The sequence below is a fragment of the Oncorhynchus gorbuscha genome, linkage group LG01 (assembly GCF_021184085.1).
Source record: "Oncorhynchus gorbuscha isolate QuinsamMale2020 ecotype Even-year linkage group LG01, OgorEven_v1.0, whole genome shotgun sequence".
Taxonomy (NCBI): domain Eukaryota; kingdom Metazoa; phylum Chordata; class Actinopteri; order Salmoniformes; family Salmonidae; genus Oncorhynchus; species Oncorhynchus gorbuscha.
The window spans coordinates 120,111,126-120,133,672 of NC_060173.1; the positions used below are offsets into that span (position 1 = coordinate 120,111,126).

General features: G+C 45.2%; 1 protein-coding gene across 2 annotated transcripts; it reads right to left on the reverse strand.

The window, feature by feature from the left end:
• Positions 1 to 294: 294 nt before the first annotated feature.
• On the reverse strand, positions 295 to 6,164 carry tmem169b (transmembrane protein 169b). Of its 2 annotated transcripts, XM_046350631.1 has the most exons (4): positions 5,223 to 6,164; positions 4,556 to 4,650; positions 3,780 to 4,524; positions 295 to 1,767 (listed from the first exon to the last, which is right to left on the reverse strand). In XM_046350631.1, exons 3-4 carry the CDS (start codon positions 4,048 to 4,050, stop codon positions 1,121 to 1,123), a joined length of 918 nt encoding a protein of 305 aa, XP_046206587.1. In that variant the 5' UTR covers positions 4,051 to 4,524; positions 4,556 to 4,650; positions 5,223 to 6,164; the 3' UTR covers positions 295 to 1,120. The 2 variants fall into 2 exon arrangements, with proteins under 2 accessions (XP_046206587.1, XP_046206500.1); XM_046350544.1 differs by having other exon boundaries at positions 3,780 to 4,650; positions 5,223 to 6,157.
• Positions 6,165 to 22,547: the final 16,383 nt, after the last annotated feature.

The window sequence follows — 22,547 nt, forward strand, 5'->3', positions numbered from 1 at the left end:
AGGGGTCCATGGGCTGTTAAATGAGCAGGGGTCCATGGGATGTTAAACGAGCAGGGGTCCATGGGATGTTAAATGAGCAGGGGTCGATGGGATGTTAAATGAGCAGGGGTCGATGGGATGTTAAATGAGCAGGGGTCGATGGATGTTAAATGAGCAGGGGTCCATGGGATGTTAAATGAGCAGGGGTCGATGAGATGTTAAACGAGCCGGAGTCCACAAACTTTTGGTCATGTAGTGGTACCTAATCATCATAAAGATAGAACGATAAAACGTGACAAAATGACCCCACTGTTGAACTGTGAAAATGATTCAGGTTTTATTTCCATACATTTTATCTCATGGTGAGCAACAAACATGATGTGAAGAGTGAGTGACCACCACACACAGGTGAACCTTTATATAGAGAACAGAGGTACAGACCAAAATCCTTTTTAGATCCTTCAAAACTTAATTCTACATTCTTGTCTGCTGAATGAACACCCCAGAGTTCCTTCCACCCTGCCACAGTAGGTCAAGTATTACTTCATGCGGGTACAGTACATTAGATATAAAAGGTCACTTCCTGCCTGTCCTATCGAGGATTTCAGTGCAACAGTTTTTCAACAGAAATCTATCAATATGTTTGATAGATAGGTCTTGTGTTTGATCCTCCCTACAGTAAACTTTAGGCAGTATTGTAGCGACCCTCATGTTGCAGTATATTTAATTTAAACATATTTGAATAGCCCGTCCTATGATACAAAACATCCATTGACAACACTTACAACTAAACTAGCTAGTGGTTGAAATATTCAAATAAATAAGACCATTTTAAACATAACAACATGGTGATTGGCCCAGTAAACACGGAGTTCACTTCAATAACAACCAGTAAGAATGCGAGGTTAGATAAATTAGTAAGAAGTGTAAGTTAAAAACAATAACCGGCTTTTTTGATGGTATCGAAAAATGTGAAAGTATGACAACTATGCCAGTTTGTGTGTTTGTGTCCATGATGCCAGTCCAGGGTTATATTCATTAGTGGTACACCGTTGCAAAAAGTGTTTCTTATTAACGGATAAGTTCAGGTCGTTCTAAGCCGTTTTCGACCCGTTTGCTTCCTAATGAATACAACCCAGTCTCACACAGAGGATGTCTGAGCATCCTCGCCGGGGGCCTTGTTATTCCCTTGCATGCTTCCTGAGAAGTTGTCAGAGTCCAGCAGCTCCACGATACTATATGGAGAACAGTCCTCCAGCCCCAGCTTCCCACAGGCCCAGCCACAAAACCCCTTCTCCAGGTCGCGGACAGACAGCCACCACTCACTAAAGACCCAGGAGACCTGCGCCAGGGTGGAGTACAGAGCCAGGGACAGGGCCATGGGCATGATCAGCATGGGGTAGAAGATGATGAGGAAGGGGCAGATGGTAATCTTGTGCCAGAATGTTCTCTCCTCGTTGTAGACCAGGAACACGTTGTACCAGGTGAGCGTTCCATAGTAAAATGACGTGATGAAGGCAATAAGGAACACCAGGGGAGCACACAATAGGCTCCAGAGGATCACATGGGGGCCCTGAAAGAACCCCAAGCCACAGGAACACTTGGATCCCTGCCCCCTCTCACACTCGGCATCCAGACGTTCTTTAGAGAGGGCCATGTCCCGGAGTTCTCTCTCTGTTAGAGTAACGTGGATGTCTACCACCTGACCCTTCTTCTTCCCCCTGGTGATAGTGCCGGTCAAGGTCACATAACGGCTGTCCGGGGGCATGCTCCTGTCGCTCCAGCCTCCTGGAGACAAACAACAACAACATTATGTCACTAGTAAGCTCCAGCCTCCTGGAGATAAACAACAACAACATTATGTCACTAGTAAGCTCCAGCCTCCTGGAGATAAACAACAACAACACACAAGCTCCAACCTCCTGATGACACATAATGACACTAGTAAGCTCCAACCTAGACAAACAACAACAACATGAGCTCCAGCCTCCTGGAGACAAACAACAACAACATGACACTAGTAAGCTCCAGCCTCCTGGAGACAAACAACAACAACATGACACTAGTAAGCTCCAACCTCCTGGAGACAAAAACAACAACAACATGATGACACTAGTAAGCTCCAGCCTCCTGGAGACAAACAACAACAACAACATGATGACACTAGTAAGCTCCAGCCTCCTGGAGACAAACAACAACAACAACAACATGATGACACTAGTAAGCTCCAACCTCCTGGAGACAAACAACAACAACAACATGACACTAGTAAGCTCCAGCCTCCTGGAGACAAACAACAACAACAACATGATGACACTAAGCTAAGCTCCAGCCTCCTGGAGATAAACAAACAACATGACACAAGCTCCAGCCTCCTGATGACACTAGTAAGCTCCAGCCTCCTGGAGATAAACAACAACAACAACATGACACTAGTAAGCTCCAGCCTCCTGGAGACAAACAACAACAACATGATGAACAACAGCCTCCTGATGACACTAGTAAGCTCCAGCCTCCTGGAGACAACAAACAACAACAACATGATGACACTAGTAAGCTCCAGCCTCCTGGAGACAAACAACAACAACATGATGACACTAGTAGCTCCAGCTCCAGCCTCCTGGAGATAAACAACAACAAACATGATGACACTAGTAGCTCCAGCCTCCTGGAGATAAACAACAACCATGCCTCCTGGAGATAAAAACAACAACAACAACATGATGACACTAGTAAGCTCCAGCCTCCTGGAGATAAACAACAACAACATTATGACACTAGTAAGCTCCAGCCTCCTGGAGATAAACAACAACAACATGATGACACTAGTAAGCTCCAGCCTCCTGGAGATAAACAACAACATGATGACACTAGTAAGCTCCAGCCTCCTGAAGACAAACAACAACAACATGATGACACTAGTAAGCTCCAGCCTCCTGGAGGTAAACAACAACAACAACATGATGACACTAGTAAGATCCAGCCTCCTGGAGACAAACAACAACAACATGATGACACTAGTAAGCTCCAGCCTCCTGGAGGTAAACAACAACAACAACATGATGACACTAAGCGCCAGCCTCCTGGAGACAAACAACAACAACAACAACATGATGACACTAGTAAGCTCCAACTTCCTGGAGACAAACAACAACAACATTATGACACTAGTAAGCTCCAGCCTCCTGGAGGTAAACAACAACAACAACCAGCGCCAGCCTCCTCCTGACACTAGAGACTTCCTGGAGACAAACAACAACAACATGACACTAGTAAGCTCCAGCCTCCTGGAGATAAACAACAACAACATGACACTAGTAAGCTCCAACCTCCTGGAGATAAACAACAACAACAACATGATGACACTAGTAAGCTCCAGCCTCCTGGAGATAAACAACAACAACATGATGACACTAGTAAGCTCCAGCCTCCTGGAGATAAACAACAACAACAACATGATGACACTAGTAAGCTCCAGCCTCCTGGAGATAAACAACAACAACATGATGACACTAGTAAGCTCCAGCCTCCTGGAGATAAACAACAACAACAACATGATGACACTAGTAAGCTCCAGCCTCCTGGAGACAAAAACAACAACAACAACAACATGATGACACTAGTAAGACAGAATACAAAAACATACACAGCACAGTTCACCAAATACATTTCAGAATGGCTGGCTATCAGAGGGACGAGGCAGCTAAACATATTGTAGTGAGAACGACATGTCAGATATCTGCTATGTTATGGAAACAACCCAACGATACAGCTGTCCTACCATACCACTGTTGTCTCACCTTCGCCGGTGGGTGTGTTGAGGAACTTGGCCCCCTCCTCGGTGCTCCTCTCAGCACCTCCCTCCTCTCCCACCTGCTCCTCCCCGGGCCCCCTCTCATTGTCTGAGCGATACACAATGATGGACTCGGGTCTGGGCTCCTTCCTCCTCCTCTTCCTCCGGTTGGCGGAGCCCACCTCTGCGTGGTTCCCTGATGCCTCTGACCTCTCCGACTGGAGGGAGATGAGCTGGGGGCTGTTATCCCCACTGGGCTGGGCCTCCGCCTGGGCCATACTGACTGGCTAAGGGGAAAGACACCTCTTTGGGCCTTACCTCCTGACTGGGGCACCTCTCTGGGCCTTACCTCCTGACTGGGACACCTCTCTGGGCCTTACCTCCTGACTGGGACACCTCTCTGGGCCTTACCTCCTGACTGGGGCACCTCTCTGGGCCTTACCTCCTGACTGGGGCACCTCTCTGGGCCTTACCTCCTGACTGGGGCACCTCTCTGGGCCTTACCTCCTGACTGGGGCACCTCTCTGGGCCTTACCTCCTGACTGGGGCACCTCTCTGGGCCTTACCTCCTGACTGGGGCACCTCTCTGGGCCTTACCTCCTGACTGGGGCACCTCTCTGGGCCTTACCTCCTGACTGGGGCACCTCTCTGGGCCTTACCTCCTGACTGGGGCACCTCTCTGGGCCTTACCTCCTGACTGGGGCACCTCTCTGGGCCTTACCTCCTGACTGGGGCACCTCTCTGGGCCTTACCTCCTGACTGGGGCACCTCTCTGGGCCTTACCTCCTGACTGGCATGGGACTAATGATCACTTGGGAAACAATGCTGCCTACATGTGTCCATTCTGTGTGAGAGCAGGTATTCCCAGGAGGAAAGCACTGACAGAATTGTACAAAGGAAAGAAACAGTCAGAATTGTAGAAATGCTTGGAATATATTTCTGCCACTGTAATGCATCCAGTAATAACACTGGGGTTAGGTTACACTTCATGTTACTGCATTATTTAAATGAATACATTTATTTTTCGTATCGATTTATATGCACATTGACAATACCATTGCAAATGTATATAGGCATAGAAAACTACATTTCATATAATTTAATGAATGAAAGGGTTGTCCGCGTCGACACCATTTTCTGCAGTGGTTCACGTTTACCCTACCAATGTACTAATGTAACCTCACCACGGCTTTGACAACGATGGAGCCGTGAAAACCCACCATTACAACATAAGTACATTTTCAACATGGAGGCCACATTATGCATCAATGCATCAGACAAAAGGTTTACAGTAGATTGTATCAGCATTAAATGGTTGCGGAGAAACTAACGTAAGGGGCAATGTTTTCCATTTAAATCACATCACACCCAGATATCTGTTCTTTTGTCTAAACAAATACCCGCGGCGTGGAAAACGTTTGCATTTACACTCAAAGACAATATGCCTTACCTTAAAATGGTTTACCACCGAAACTGAGGTATAGTAGTTGTGTTATTTTCGTGTGTAGTTATTTTATCCGACACCCCTTCGATTGACGTTGGTTCCACACCACTACGCTGTTCACCGATGTAGGCAGGGTTGCCAGGACCACAACATTTGTATCCCATTGACCGTACAAAACCAGCACAAAAGGACTAAAAATAAACATATTTTTTTTCACGGGAAGAGAGGAGTTGCCACATTTATACAATAAACAATTATCCCATAATTTTACCGAGCCAATAAAGAAGGAATATCGTAACTTGTAATTACCGACGTAACTTGTAACGCAAAATTTGGTTTACATCAAAATAATAATTATTGCGAACTAAGACATGACTTAATAAACTACTTTGATTATGTCGCAAGAGAAAATATCATTTGCCCTTATTAAACTGCCCAGATAATTTTCTATCAGTGGATGATTTAACTAATTTTACTGCTCTGAATAAGCAATAAGACATGATGGGGTACGGTGCTTAGGGCTGTTCTTGACATGACCCAACGTGGAGTGATTAAACAAAAAGGCACGAGGACAGCACCATCGCGGAAAGAGATGGGTTGCCTTCTGAGGATCCACTGACAAGTGGCTAATCTGCCGTTGCCATCCGTTCCATTGGCCAGCATGCAATCACTGGATAATAAATTGGACGAACGAAAAGCACATATATCCTACCAACGGGACATTAAAAACTGTCACAACTGAGTTGTGGCTGGATGACAACATGAATAACATACAACTGGTGGGTTATACACTCTATCGGCATGACAGAACAGCAGCATCTGGTTAGACAAGGGGTGGCTTTCTATGTATATTTGTAAACAACAGCTGGTGAACGATATCTAAGGAAGTGGAGGTTCTGCTCGCCTGAGGTAAAGTATCTCATGATAAGCTGTAGACCAAGCTATCTACCTAGAGAGTTTTCATCTGTAGTTTTCGTAGCTGTCTACATAACACCACAGACTGATGCTGGCACTAAGACCGCACTCAATGAGCTGCATACCGCCATAAGCAAACAGGAAGACACTCATCCAGAGGTGACACACCTAGTGGCCAAGGAATTTAATGCAGGGAAACTTAAAATCAGTTTTACCAAATGTGCAACCACAGAGAAAAAAAATCTAGACCACCTTTACTCCACACACACAGAGACGTGTACAAAGTTCTCCCTCACCCTCCATTTGGCAAATCTGAACATAATACCATCCTCCTGATTCCGGCTTACAAGCAAAAACCAAAGCAGGAAGCACCAGTGACTTGGTCAATAAAAAAGCAGTCAAATGAAGCAAATGCTAAGCTACAGGACTGTTTTACACAGACTGGAATATGTTCTGCAATTCTTCCGATGGCATTGAGGAGTACACCACATCAGTCACTGGCTTCATCAATAAGTGCATCGATGATGTCGTCCCTACAGTGACTGTAAGTACATACCCCAACCAGAAGCCATGGATTACAGGCAACATCCTCACTGAGCTAAAGGCAAGAGCTGCCGCTTTCAAGGAGCGGGACTCTAACCCGGAAGCTTCTTAGAAATCCCGCTATGTCCTCCTCCATCAAACAGGCATAGCGTGGACTAAGATTGAATCACACTACACCGCTCCGACAAGCGTCGGCTTGCAAACTACTATAGACTACAAAGGGAAGCATGGTTGAGAGCTGCCCAGTGACACAAGCCTGCCAGACGAGCTAAATTTCTTCTATGCTCACTTCAAGGCAAGTAACACTGAAACATGCATGAGAGCATCAGCTGTTCTGGATAACTGTGTGATCAAGCTCTCCGCAACCAATGACCTTTAAACAAGTCAACAATCACAAGGCCGCAGGGCCATACAGATTATCAGGATGTGAACTCCTAGCATTCGCTGACCAAATGGCAAGTGTCTTAACTGACATTTTTAACCTCTCCCTCTCTGAGTCTGTAATACCAACTAGTTTCATGCCGACCACCATTAGTGCCTGTGCCCAAGAACACTAAGGTAACCTACCTAAATGACAACCGACACGTAGCACTCACATCTGTAGCCATGAAGTGCTTTGAAAGGCTGGCCATGGCTCACATCAACACCATTATCCCAGAAACCCTAGACCCACTCCAATTTGCATAAAGCCCAACAGATCCACAGATGATGCAATCTCTATTGCACTGCACACTGCCCTTTCCCACCTGGACAAAAGGAACACTTATGTGAGAATGCTATTCATTGACTACAGCTCAACGTTCAACACCATAGTGAACTCAAAGCTCATCACTAAGCTAAGGACCCTGGGACTTAACACCTCCCTCTGCAACTGGATCCTGGACTTCATGACGGGCCGCCCCCTGGTGGTAAGGGTAGGTAACAACATCAGCCACGGGGGCCCCTCAGGGGTGTGTGCTCAGTCCCCTCCTGTACTCCATGTTCACTCATGACTACTCCAACACCATCATTAAGTTTGCCGATGACACAACAGTGGTAGGCCTGATCACCGACAACGACAAGACAGTATTAAGGAAGAAGGTCAGAGACCTGGCTGTGTGGTGCCAGGACAACAACCTCTCCCTCAATGTGATCAAGACTTGTGATTGTGGACTACAGGAAAAGGAGGACAGTGCATGCTCCCAATCTCATCGAATGGGCTGTAATGGAGCAGGTTAAGAGCTTCAAGTTCCTTAGTGTCCACATCACCAACAAACTAACATGGTCAAAGCACACCAAGACAGTCGTGAACAGGGCATGACAAAACTTATTCCCCCTCAGGAGACTGAAAAGATTTGGCATGGATACTCAAATCCTATGAAGGTTCTACAGCTGCACCATCGGGAGCATCCTGACTGGTTACATTACTGCCTGGTACGGCAACTGCTTGGCCTCCGACCGCAAGGCGCTACAGAGGGTAGTGTGAACAGCCCAGTACATCACTGGGGCTAAGCTTCCTGCAATCCAGGACCTCTATACCAGGCGGTGTCAGAGGAAGGCCCTAAAAATGGTCAAAGACTCCAGCCACCCTAGTCATATACTCTTCTCTCTGCTACCGTATGGCAAGCGGTACCGGAGCACCAAGTCTAGTTCCAAGAGGTTTCTAAACAGATTCTACCCCAAAGCCATAAGACGACTGAACATCTTGTCAAATAGCTACCCAGACATTTGCATTGCCACCCCACACTGCTGCTACTCTCTGTTATTATCTGTGCATAGTCATTTTAATAACGCTACCCACATGTATATATTTTACCTTAATTACCTCCACTAACCGGTGCCCAGCACATTGACTCTGTATCGGTACCCCCTGTATATAGCCTCCACATTGACTCTGTACCGGTACACCCTTTATACAGCCTCCACATTGTACCAGTACCCCCTGTATATAGCCTCCACATTGACTATGTACCGGTACCACCTGTATATAGCCTCCACATGGACTCTGTGCCGGTACCCCCTGTATATAGCCTCCACATGGACTCTGTACCGGTACCCCCTGTATATAGCCTCCACATTGACTCTGTACCGGTACTCCCTGTATATAGTCTCCACATAGACTCTGTACTGGTACACCCTGTATATAGCCTCCACATTGTACCAGTACCCCCTGTATATAGCCTCCACATTGACTCTGTACCGGTACCCCCTGTATATAGCCTCCACATTGACTCTGTACCGGTACCCCCTGTATATAGCCTCCACATTGACTCTGTACCGGTACCCCCTGTATATAGCCTCCACATTGACTCTGTACCGGTATCCCCTGTATATTGACTCTGTACCGGTACCCCCTGTATATAGCCTCCACATTGACTCTGTACCGGTACCCCCTGTATATAGCCTCCACATTGATTCTGTACCGGTACCCCCTGTATACAGCCTCCACATTGTACCAGTACCCCCTGTATATAGCCTCCACATTGACTATGTACCAGTACCCCCTGTATATAGCCTCCACATTGACTCTGTACTGGTACCCCCTGTATATAGCCTCCACATTGACTCTGTACTGGTACCCCCTGTATATAGCCTCCACATTGACTCTGTACCAGTACCCCCTGTATATAGCCTCCACATTGACTCTGTACTGGTACCCCCTGTATATAGCCTCCACATTGACTCTGTACTGGTACCCCCTGTATATAGCCTCCACATTGACTCTGTACTGGTACCCCCTGTATATAGCCTCCACATTGACTCTGTACTGGTACCCCCTGTATATAGCCTCCACATTGACTCTGTACCGTAATACCCTGTATATAGCCTCCACATTGACTCTGTACCGGTACCCCCTGTATATAGCCTCCACATTGACTCTGTACCGTAATACCCTGTATATAGCCTCCACATTGACTCTGTACCCCCTGTATATAGCCTCCCCTCTGTATATAGTATATAGCCTCCACATTGACTCTGTACTGGTACCCCCTGTATATAGTCTCCACATTGACTCTGTACTGGTACCCCCTGTATATAGCCTCCACATTGACTCTGTACCGGTACCCCCTGTATATAGTCTCACTATTTGTATTTTACTGCTGCTCTTTAATTATTTGTTACTATAATTTTTTTAGGCATTTTTCTTAAAACTGCATTGTTGGTTAAGGGCTTGTAAGTCGGCATTTCACTGTAGGTCTACACCTGTTGTATTCGGCCCATGTGACAAATAAAATTTGTTCTTAACATGACACAACGTAGAGTGCCTGGATACAGCCATATATTGGCCATGTACCACAACCCCCCAGGGTGCCTTATTGCTATTATACTGGTTACCAATGTAAAACTCGTTTTTTGTCATACCCATTGTATACGGTCTGATATACCACAGGTTTTGTCCAATCAGCATTCATGGCTCAAACCAAGTTTATAATTGTAAAGTTGGGCATCTCCGGCGCGGCCCACGCTTGGATTGCGTCCTACCTGACAGGTCGCTCCTACCAGGAGGCGTGGCGAGAATCTGTCTCCTCACCACACACTCTCACCACTAGTGTCCCCCAGGGCTCTGTTCTAGGCCCTCTCCTATTCTCGCTATACACCAAGTCACTTGGCTCTGTCATAACCTCACATGGTCTCTCCTATCATTGCTATGCTGACGACACACAATTAATCTTCTCCTTTCCCCCTTCTGATGACCAGGTGGCGAATCACATCTCTGCATGTCTGGCAAACATATCAGTGTGGATGACGGATCACCACCTCAAGCTGAACCTCGGCAAGACGGAGCTGCTCTTCCTCCCGGGGAAGGACTGCCCGTTCCATGATCTCGCCATCACGGTTGACAACTCCATTGTGTCCTCCTCCCAGAGCGCTAAGAACCTTGGCGTGATCCTGGACAACACCCTGTCGTTCTCAACCAACATCAAGGCGGTGGCCCGTTCCTGTAGGTTCATGCTCTACAACATCCGCAGAGTACGACCCTGCCTCACACAGGAAGCGGCGCAGGTCCTAATCCAGGCACCTGTCATCTCCCATCTGGATTACTGCAACTCGCTGTTGGCTGGGCTCCCTGCCTGTGCCATTAAACCCCTTCAACTCATCCAGAACGCCGCAGCCCGTCTGGTGTTCAACCTTCCCAAGTTCTCTCACGTCACCCCGCTCCTCCGTTCTCTCCACTGGCTTCCAGTTGAAGCTCGCATCCGCTACAAGACCATGGTGCTTGCCTACGGAGCTGTGAGGGGAACGGCACCTCAGTACCTCCAGGCTCTGATCAGGCCCTACACCCAAACAAGGGCACTGCGTTCATCCACCTCTGGCCTGCTCGCCTCCCTACCACTGAGGAAGTACAGCTCCCGCTCAGCCCAGTCAAAACTGTTCGCTGCTCTGGCCCCCCAATGGTGGAACAAACTCCCTCACGATGCCAGGACAGCGGAGTCAATCACCACCTTCCGGAGACACCTGAAACCCCACCTCTTTAAGGAATACCTAGGATAGGATAAGTAATCCCTCTCACCCCCCTTTAAGATTTAGATGCACTATTGTAAAGTGACTGTTCCACTGGATGTCATAAGGTGAATGCACCAATTTGTAAGTCGCTCTGGATAAGAGCGTCTGCTAAATGACTTAAATGTAATGTAAATGTCAAATGTAAATGTAAATAAATCAATTTTACACATGTGCATAACTATAGATACATCTGACAAGAGAGTTTGAATGAGGAAAGTTGGACAAAGGAAATCTCTGAGAAAGAAACATTTTGACGAATAAAAAAACCAGAATGTTAGGCTATTTTCTGGCAATTGTGCCGTTAATATGTGCCAGATGTTAAGACTACAAACAGTTAGAAATGACCCATTTAATTTCAATAGGCATAGGCTACATTCTAAAATCTGGGTTTATGATTGGAATTCAACTTTGCCATGGTTTGCTTAGTTAGATGTATTTAGCCTGTAGCCCCTGATAGGTCTACATCTCATATCAGATAGTCTACAGTAGCCTTGACAAGATGATTTCAGCAGCTTGCTTAGCTCAAATTAACAGTCATTCATTCAACATGAATAGTTTGGCGATTTCGAGGTAAGAAGTACTTGTGTTTCCCAATAGCCAGCTGGAACAGACTACTGAGGATGTGGTCATCATTTCAATCACCGAATTAAATAAGAATATGCAAATGAACCAAATGTGCTTGTCAACAACAGCCAGAGCTTATTTTTTTTAAACCTTTAGCCTAATCTGACCGACTGTTACTGTCAATCTGTGATAGAGCTTTAATAACTGCCAATTTAATGAATTAAACAAGGTTACAACAACAATAACACAAGGTTACAACAACAATACACTGAAGTTACAGGCTATTTCTTAAATGTGTTTGACAGCTCCAGGTAGGCTACACAAGTGGCACAAATAGATTTGCAAGGACTCCAGTTATATAGTCATTTCAACATCAACCCATGAATCAAGTGGTTGCCTACTATGGAATATAAATAGGCTACTTGATGGCTAACAGATGCAAATGTATCATTCTCCACATTTAATGTCAATTTCATTGAGTACTTTTCCTCATCACAGAAGCACGAGAGGGAGTAACAAAACCTCCATTTCAAAATGTCCACTTCCGCATTATGACAAGTTAAATAGCAATCAATTTAGCCAATAGTGGACTAAACTACATGCTGCTGTGCAATAACAAGACACACACACCCATCCGGCCCTCCCCACCACCCACTCACTCAGCAACAGCCTGCTCCTGCCTGAGAAACGCCATGGCGGCCGCGTTGCAATTTAGTAGCCCAAAAACCGGCAACCCGTTAACAATACATTTTCAACCGCAACATCGTTTTCAAAATAGCCCGATTTAACTAAAAACTGCGGATATGGCAACCCTGGGTGTGGGATTCCAGATGGGCGTCGTAAACTGTATTCCAGAATACCATTAACCCCGCCCCTCCACCGCTGTCCTGGCCAATCCCGTGTAGATATGGAACTACGATGAAAACGCTAATCCACAGCCTGGGAGAGGGGAGGATTGCGTTGAAGGACTGCGGATGCCGTGAAGATGGCGGACAAGGGGAAAAGGAAGAAACTGGAACATAGTATGAATAAATATGAAGCGGGCAGTGGCGATTTTAGCATATCAATCTTGGTGGGATAAAAAATAAAATAATAATAAGTGGGATAAATGCCAGCAAAACCACTGCACAACACCAAAAAAGACATGAATTTCACTATAACGGCGACCACAAACTGTTAGGGCCTGTATAAAGCTGTCCCAACATCTTACCACTGCTACACCTGGCTATCAGCGGACTAATTTACTGCCTTTAAAAAAAACATCGCTGAGATGTACAAACTATGGCATAAGCGGATAAGAGGCCATCCGTAATTTTGATAAAGACATAATAATAATAATATATGCCATTTAGCAGACGCTTTTATCCAAAGCGACTTACAGTCATGTGTGCATACATTCTACGTATGGGTGGTCCGGGGAATCGAACCCACTACCCTGGCGTTACAAGCGCCATGCTCTACCAACTGAGCTACAGAAGGACATGACGTGCGGACATAACTATTTGTTCAGCACTTTTGAAAACGTACAGCGACAGAATTCAGAAAATGGGCCGTTCTTACAGTGTTCTCTCTGTACACCAAGTCAGAACCGTAGGATAAATAAAGGTGTCATATAAGCAGACAATGAAAGCTCTTACAATATTCAATGATTTTACTTCTCTAAAACAGGTTATAGGCTACATGTGCACCACCAAGTCAGAACAGTAGGTGAAATTAACAGGTGAAAATAGACCAAATTATTAGGGTGGGGCATATGGGCTACTAACAGCTTACTACGCAACATACACTTAGTATTGCTTTCTTAGCTACAGTATACATATCTCCCTGGCATATTACACCATTTATACAGCAGCATACAATACATTTTTGGACTCACCTTGTTGTGCTGTGCTCACTTGAACAGGAAGGTGGCATGGTGGTCCTTCGTGGGAAAATGTCATTAAAGTCTGGTATTCTCTGGATTTATTTCAAAACAACTGGGAACTCGGGGGAAAAAACAAGGTCGAATCATGATGGCGTCATTGATCTTCAGGTCGTAGCTCTAGAAAGAAGCCAGATTTACAATTCTGAGTTGGATGACTGTTCAACACGTCTTTTCCCAGTCGGAGCTCGTTTATTCCCGACTTCCCAGTTGTCTTGAACTCACTGAACTCACGTTTTCGCAGTTCTGAGTTAACAGTTGTTTTGAGCACGGCACAAAGCATGCTTCATTGACAGTATGGCCAATATTGAATGTTTTGAACTTGGAAAAGAGCCCCTTAATACCAGATTTGGGACCATAAAGCCACTGTCACTGATTCCTTCCAATCCACTTATTGTTAAATTTGCGATTTCCACCGTGTTGTGTAATGTTTATGTCCGATAAGAACCGATACATTCTATTTATCTATCTATCATTATTTCTCTTCTAAAAGGGATTTGCCAGTAGATTGTCAACTTGATTCACGATGAGATTTTGAAAGAAAGATGTTGACATGATCAGTCCAATCAAAGCCACTGTAGATATAACGTGATTTGACATTCTTTTTTTCTGTGGCCAATGACCTTGAGGCTTTTTGGATGGGCACTTCTCATGTAACTCTATGGCAGCACCCAAATGGCTTGATTTTTTTTTGCTCTAACCATAGACTTAGTAGTGACATAGTGTCCCCATGAGTGACAGAACACTGAACCAATCACTGTGAAATACTCATTATTTCCCCACCACCACAGAAAGCACTGAGCCGGGCTGATTCACCTGCATTTTGGAGCTGCTTTACTCAAGAAAACAAAAAAAAGAGACCATGTTTGTATCCGCATACATTTATAAGCTCATAAGCTCATTCTACTTTATTTTTCAAATATTTTTTACATTGATACTGATATGTGACACATATTAATGCCAAAATAACATGCAAAACAGGCAGGTTTTGTCACTTCAGATAGTGCTAAACACGGCTGCTAGAATCCTGACTAGAACCAAATAATTTGATCATATTACTCCAGTGCTAGCCTCCCTACACTGGCTTCCTGTTAAGGCAAGGGCTGATTTCAAGGTTTTATTGCTAACCTACAAAGCATTACATGGGCTTGCTCCTACCTGTCTTTCCCATTTGGTCCTGCCGTACATACAGTGCCTTGCGAAAGTATTCGGCCCCCTTGAACTTAGCGACCTTTTGCCACATTTCAGGCTTCAAACATAAAGATATAAAACTGTATTTTTTTGTGAAGAATCAACAACAAGTGGGACACAATCATGAAGTGGAACGACATTTATTGGATATTTCAAACTTTTTTAACAAATCAAAAACTGAAAAATTGGGCGTGCAAAGAGAGACCTAAGGCAACAACATAGCATGGCAGCAACACATGACAACACAGCATGGTAGCAATACTACATGACAACGACATGGTAGCAACACAACATGGCAGCAACACAACATGGCAGCAACACAACATGGCAGCAACACAACATGGCAGCAACACAACATGGCAGCAACACAACATGGTAGCAACACAACATGGTAGCAACCCAACATGGTAGCAACACAACATGGCAGCAACACAACATGGCAGCAACACAACATGGTAGCAACACAACATGGCAGCAACACAACATGGTAGTGGCAACCCAACATGGCCCAGACAACACAACATGGCAGCAACACAACATGGCAGCAGCCACAACATGGTAGTGTCCACCAAATAGTCTTTGAATAAAATGATTGGGCCCAGACAATGGTCAGCACAAAGGGCAGAAGGTAGAGTTTTACAATGGTCACGTGAGTTGGGTGGGTTGTCTATGTTAGTTTTAGTATGGTCAGCCACAACTGTCAGTTAAGTATGTCCATGAATGAGTCTTTGAATAAAGAGTTTGTTGTCTGTTAGTTTTAGTATGGTCAGGGCGTAACTGTTGTTAGTTTTAGTATGGTCAGGGCGTGAGTTGGGGTGGGTTGTCTATGTTAGTTTTAGTATGGTCAGGGCGTGAGTTGGGTGGGTTGTCTATGTTAGTTTTAGTATGGTCAGGGCGTGAGTTGGGGTGGGTTGTCTATGTTAGTTTTAGTATGGTCAGGGCGTGAGTTGGGTGGGTTATGTTAGTTTTAGTATGGTCAGGGCGTGAGTTGGGTGGGTTGTCTATGTTAGTTTTAGTATGGTCAGGGCGTGAGTTGGGTGGGTTGTCTATGTTAGTTTTAGTATGGTCAGGGCGTGAGTTGGGTGGGTTGTCTGTTAGTTTTAGTATGGTCAGGGCGTGAGTTGGGTGGGTTGTCTATGTTAGTTTTAGTATGGTCAGGGCGTGAGTTGGGTGGGTTGTCTATGTTAGTTTTAGTATGGTCAGGGTGTGAGTTGGGTGGGTTGTCTATGTTAGTTTTAGTATGGTCAGGGTGTGAGTTGGGTGGGTTGTCTATGTTAGTTTTAGTTTGGTCAGGGCGTGAGTTGGGTGGGTTGTCTATGTTAGTTTTAGTATGGTCAGGGCGTGAGTTGGGTGGGTTGTCTATGTTAGTTTTAGTATGGTCAGGGCGTGAGTTGGGTGGGTTGTCTATGTTAGTTCTAGTATGGTCAGGGCGTGAGTTGGGTGGGTTGTCTATGTTAGTTTTAGTATGGTCAGGGCGTGAGTTGGGGTGGGTTGTCTGTTTTAGTATGGTCAGGGCGTGAGTTGGGGTGGGTTGTCTATGTTAGTTTTAGTATGGTCAGGGTGTGAGTTGGGTGGGTTGTCTATGTTAGTTTTAGTATGGTCAGGGCGTGAGTTGGGTGGGTTTATGTTAGTTTTAGTATGGTCAGGGCGTGAGTTGGGTGGGTTGTCTATGTTAGTTTTAGTTTGGTCAGGGCGTGAGTTGGGTGGGTTGTCTATGTTAGTTCTAGTATGGTCAGGGCGTGAGTTGGGTGGGTTGTCTATGTTAGTTTTAGTATGGTCAGGGCGTGAGTTGGGTGGGTTGTCTATGTTAGTTTTAGTATGGTCAGGGCGTGAGTTGGGTGGGTTGTCTGTTGTTTTAGTATGGTCAGGGCGTGAGTTGGGTGGGTTGTCTGTTGTTTTAGTTTGGTCAGGGCGTGAGTTGGGTGGGTTGTCTATGTTAGTTTTAGTATGGTCAGGGCGTGAGTTGGGTGGGTTGTCTATGTTAGTTTTAGTATGGTCAGGGCGTGAGTTGGGTGGGTTGTCTATGTTAGTTTTAGTATGGTCAGGGTGTGAGTTGGGTGGGTTGTCTATGTTAGTTTTAGTTTGGTCAGGGCGTGAGTTGGGTGGGTTGTCTGTTTGTTTGTCTATGATTTTCTATTTCTGTGTTTGGCCTGGTATGGTTCTCAATCAGAGGCAGCTGTCAATTGAGAACCATATTTAGGTAGCCTGTTTTCCATTGTGTTTTCCATTGTGTTGTTTTCAGTCTGTGTGTATCTGCACCAGACAGAACTGTTTGGTTGTTTCTTTGTTGTTTGTTATTCAGTGTTCAGTTTTTTCATTAAATAATATGAACATTTACCACGCTGTGCTTTGGTCCTCACCTTCTTCCCACGACAGCCGTTACAAGGCCAAAGTTAGTTACTTTAAGAAGCCCTTCTCTCTCTGTGGGTCTAACCCCAAGAAGTTCTGGAAAACTGTTAAAGACCTGGAGAATAAACCCTCCTCCTCACAGCTGCCCATGTCCCTTAAAGTTGATGATGTGGTTGTTACTGACAAGAAGCACATGGCTGAGCTCTTTAATCACCACTTCATTAAGTCAGGATTCCTATTTGACTCAGCCATGCCTCCTTGCCTGTCCAAAATGTCCTCATCTCCCACCTCTTCTAATGCGACTATCCCCGATGCTCCTCCCTCTTTCTCGCCCTGCCCCGCTACAAAGTTTCTCCCTGCAGGCAGTCACCAAGTCCAAGGTGCTAAAGGAGCTCCTTAAACTTGACCCCCAAAAAACATCTGGGTCAGATGGTTTAGCCCCTTTCTTCTTTAAGGTTGCTGTCATCACCAAGCTCATCTCCAACCCTTTTAACTTGTCTCTCCTTTCTGGGGAGGTTCCCATTGCTTGGAACGCAGCAGTGGTTCGTACTTTATTTAAAGGGGAGATCAAGCAGATCCTAACTGTTATAGGCCTATTTTGCCCTGTTTATCAAAAGTGTTGGAAAAACTTGTCAATAATCAACTGACTGGCTTTCTTGATGTCTGTAGTGTTCTCTCTGGAATGCAATCTGGTTTCTGCTCAGGTTATGGATGTGTCACTGCAACCTTAAAGGTCCTCAATGATGTCATCATTGCCCTTGATTCTAAGCAATGTTGTGCTGCTATTTTTATTGACTTGGCCAAAGCTTCTGATACGGTAGACCATTCCATTCTTGTGGGCCGGCTAAGGAGTATTGGTGTCTCTGAGGGGTCTTTGGCCTGGTTTGCTAACTACCTCTCTGAGGGCAGTATATAAAGTCAGAAAATCTGCTGTCTCAGCCACTGCCTGTCACCAAGGGAGTACCCTAAGACTCAATCCTAGGCCCCACGCTCTTCTCAATTTACATCAACAACATAGCTCAGGCCGTAGGAAGCTCTCTCATCCATTTTGATATGCAGATGATACAGTCTTATACTCAGCTGGCCCCTCCCCGGATGTTGTGTTAAATGCTCTACAACACTGCTTTCTTATTGTTCAACAAGCTTTCTCTGCCCTTAACCTTGCTCTGAACACCTCCAAAACAAAGGTCATGTGGTTCAGTAAGAAGAATACCCCTCTTCCCACAGGTGTGATTACTACCTCTGAGGGTTTAGAGCTTGAGGTATACAAGTACTTGGGAGTATGGCTAGACGGTACACTGTCCTTCTGTCAGCACATATCAAAGCTGCAGGCTAAGGTTAAATCTAGACTTGGTTTCTTCTCTTGTAATCGCTCCTCTTTCACCCCAGCTGCCAAACTAAGACCATCCTACCCATGCTAGATTACAGAGACAATTTATAGATCAGCAGGTAGGGGTGCTCTCGAGCGGCTACATGTTCTTTACCATTCGACTATCAGATTTGCCTCCAATGCTCCTTACAGGACACATCACGGCACTCTGTAAACTGGTCGTCTCTGTATACCCGTCGCAAGACCCACTGGTTGATGCTTATTTATGAATCCCTCTTAGGCCTCACTCCCCCCTATCTGAGATATCTACTGCAGCCCTCATCCTCCACATACAACACCCGTTCTGCCAGTCACATTCTGTTAAAGCTCCCAACGCACACACATCCCTGGGTCGCTCCTCTTTTCAGTTTGCTACAGACAACCCACCCAACTCACGCCCTGACCATACTAAAACTAACATAGACAACCCACCCAACTCACGCCCTGACCATACTAAAACAAAAGACAAAACAAAGGAACTAAGGTCAGAACGTGACAGGCCTTCCGGATAACCTGAGTGCACATATTTCTAATTTGTCTGGCATCTGCCGAGCCTTTTGCCAACTGCAATTCTTGAGGTGGAGTAATTCTGCAAGATCACGGTCGAACCAGGGGCTGAACCTGTTTTTATTTATCATTTTCTTTATGGGGGTGTGTTAACAATACCACTGAAAATATAAAAAAATAAGGTCCAAGCGTCTTCGACAGAGGGGATCAAGCTGATTCTATACCATCTTATAGAGGCCAGTTCATGAAGGAAGGCTTGCTCAGTAAAGTTTTTTAGCAAGCGTCTATGACAAGTCAGGACAGGTCGTTTCACTGAGCAGCCATTACGGACACAGGCTGTAAAAACAGTGATCAAGGTCATTCCAGAAAACACCAGACTGATACCTGTTAGGATGGTTTGTGAGGATAACATCAAGAAGAGTAGCCTTTTCTGGGTGTTTGGAGTCATACCTTGTGGGATTGGTGATAATCTGAGAACGATTTATGGAGTCCCATTGCTTTAGGACTTGGTCAGGCGGTTTAAGCATGTCCCAGTTTAGGTCACCAAGCAGGACAAATTCAGAATTGGTGTAAGGGGCCAGGAGAGAGCTTTAGGGCAGGTAGGGTACAGGTCGGTGCTTATTGAGTATGATTGCACCCAGCAAAAAAAGCTTTTTCAAAGTTCTATGCTTAAAACCAGCAAATCAAATTATTTGGAGACAGACTTGGTGGGGACAACTGAGCATTGAAGGTGATCCTTGGTAAAGATTGCCACTCTTGTGGTGTGTGGTGGGGGTACTCCCCCACCTTTGGAAGATCTGTCTTGCTGAAAAAGGTTATAACCAGAAAGGTTAACATCAGTATTCAAAACACTCTTCCTTAAACCCCCTTGGGTAGGGGGCAGTATTTTGAAATCTGGATGAAAAGCGTGCCCAAAGTAAACTGCCTGTTACTCAGGCCCAGAAGCTAGGATATGCATATAGATAGAGAACACTCTGAAGTTTCTAAAACTATTAAAATCATGCCTGTGAGTGTAACAGAACTGATTTGGTAGGTGAAAACCAGAGGACAAACAATCCAGGGGGGAAAAAATTGAGGTCATAGGATTTTCCAATAATTTTCTATGGGACTCCCTTGTTAGGAACCTGGTTGCAGTTCCTATGGCTTCCACTAGATGTCAACAGTCTTTAGAAATTGTTCAGTGTTTTTCTTTTGAGAAATGAAGAAGTAGTCCTATTCATTGTAAGTGTCACTCCAGGTGGTGCTCGTGAACAGGAAAGTGCTCCACGTTGTTTTTATCCGGTATTAGAAACAGTTTATTCCGTTTTAAATTTGATTGATTATTTACGTTTTAGGGTACCTGAGGTTGGATTTGGAATGTTGTTACCTGAGGTTGGATTAGGAACGTTGCTACCTGAGGTTGGATTAGAAACGTTGCTACCTGAGGATGGATTAGGAGCGTTGCTACCTGAGGATGGATTAGGAACGTTGCTACCTGAGGATGGATTAGGAACGTTGCTACCTGAGGTTGGATTAGGAACGTTGCTACCTGAGGATGGATTAGGAACGTTGCTACCTGAGGATGGATTAGGAACGTTGCTACCTGAGGATGGATTAGAAACGTTGCTACCTGAGGTTGGATTAGGAACGTTGCTACTTGAGGTTGGATTAGAAACGTTGTTACCTGAGGATGGATTAGGAACGTTGTTACCCGAGGTTGGATTAGGAACTTTGTTACCTGAGGTTGGATTAGGAACGTTGATACTTGAGGATGGATTAGGAACGTTGTTACCTGAGGTTGGATTAGAAACGTTGTTTGAAATGTTTGGACCAAGTTTACAGGTAACTTATTAGATCCTTTGTAGGCATGTTGGGCAAGTTGGAACCGGTGTATTTCTGAATCAAACGCACCAAATAAATGGACATTTTTGGGACATAAAGGACATTATCCAACAAAAGGACCATTTGTGATGTTTCTGGGACATATTGGAGTGCCAACAGAAGAAGATCTTCAAAAGGTAAGACATTAATTATATCGCTATTTCTGACTTTTGTGTCGCACCTGCCTGGTTGAAAAAATATTTTCATGTGTTTATAAGCAGGGCGCTGTCCTCAGATAATCGCATGGTGTGCTTTCGCCGTAAAGCCTTTTTGAAATCTGACACAGCGGCTGGATTAACAAGATGTTAAGCTTTATTTTGATGTATAACACATTTTCAAGAATGTTAAATATTTTTATTTAGTATTTTTGAATTTCACACAATGCAATTTCACCGAATGTTGGCCAGGTGGGAAGTTAACCATGTCTCAGTAATGACCAACACGTCTGAATTGGAGCTGTGAACCCACACGTTTAATTGATCCATTTTAGGTATAAGCTTCTCGGGTTAACGTGCAGAAAACCCTGGCTTTTTACGATAGCAGAAATCAGTGAAGCAGATATCAGAGCACAAGTCAGAATTGAGGCTAGCAACAGTAGATGAGCCAGGGTGTACATGCACATTTCCAGACATCATCCACAGTAATATAATCAAGGCACGGCAGAGGACAGGGAGAGCTCTGCAGTGTTGATTCATGACATCTGAATGTGCATCAGATGGCAACAAGATCATATTGTACAGCAATTTCATCAGGTAACATGAATACAAACCCGGCAAGAGGTGGTTAGAATAGGATGGGAGGCCAAAAGTCTGTGTAACCAATAGAGAGTCAGAGTCCCGAGGGTGGGAACAAACAGTCTGTCCCACGGTTGGGTAAAGAAAGTTTGTAGTCAACTAAGCATGCAGGAGTCATGAGGCAAATAGCAAAATACATGTTTTTAATATATAACGACTTGGGGCTAGCCATTGTAAGTTCAGAGTCACTCACCCCAACAGGTGTGTGTGCTAGAGGTGAGCGAAAGCTCGGGAGAAAGGGGGAAGTGTGGTGGGCGTACCTGTACCAGACAGGTGGAGACAGACCAGGGCAGACGGTGAACAGATCGCCAGGTGGAATCCAAGCAGCAGTGTAGCAGGTAATGGGAGTAGGTGTCACACCCACTTGGGGGAAGCTTATATTTCTGGAGGCAGATTTCTTGTAGAAAATGCCAGTGAATGGTCTTAATATATAATAATAATATATATGCCATTTAGCAGACGCTTTTATCCAAAGCGACTTACAGTCATGTGTGCATACATTCTACGTATGGGTGGTCCCGGGGATCGAACCCACTACCCTGGCGTTACAAGCGCCATGCTCTACCAACTGAGCTACAGAAGGACTTAAACAGGAGGGGGCTCCAAAGGGCGGTCAAAGACTCCTGCCACTTGTTGGGCCCAAAGGCCTCGACACCTTTTACTTCACACCTCGGTGCTAATGGAAGTTGTATCTGGTCTGTCCTTTCAAGCCTGGCAGCTCAGTTCCAGGTTGGATGGTGTCCTTTGGTCTCTGCTGTTTGTTAGCTAAAGCACCGTTGGTGTAGCTTGGAAAAAGGAAACCTTTGAAGCTATAATCTCTCCGGTTAATTTGG

Excerpts from the sequence above, each read along its gene's own strand:
- tmem169b (XM_046350631.1), bottom strand. The coding sequence starts at position 4,050 with ATGGCCCAGGCGGAGGCCCAGCCCAGTGGGGATAACAGCCCCCAGCTC. Across the intron at positions 1,768-3,779 it reads CAACACACCCACCGGCGAAG|GAGGCTGGAGCGACAGGAGC; the intron begins GTGAGACAACAG and ends GTTTGTCTCCAG.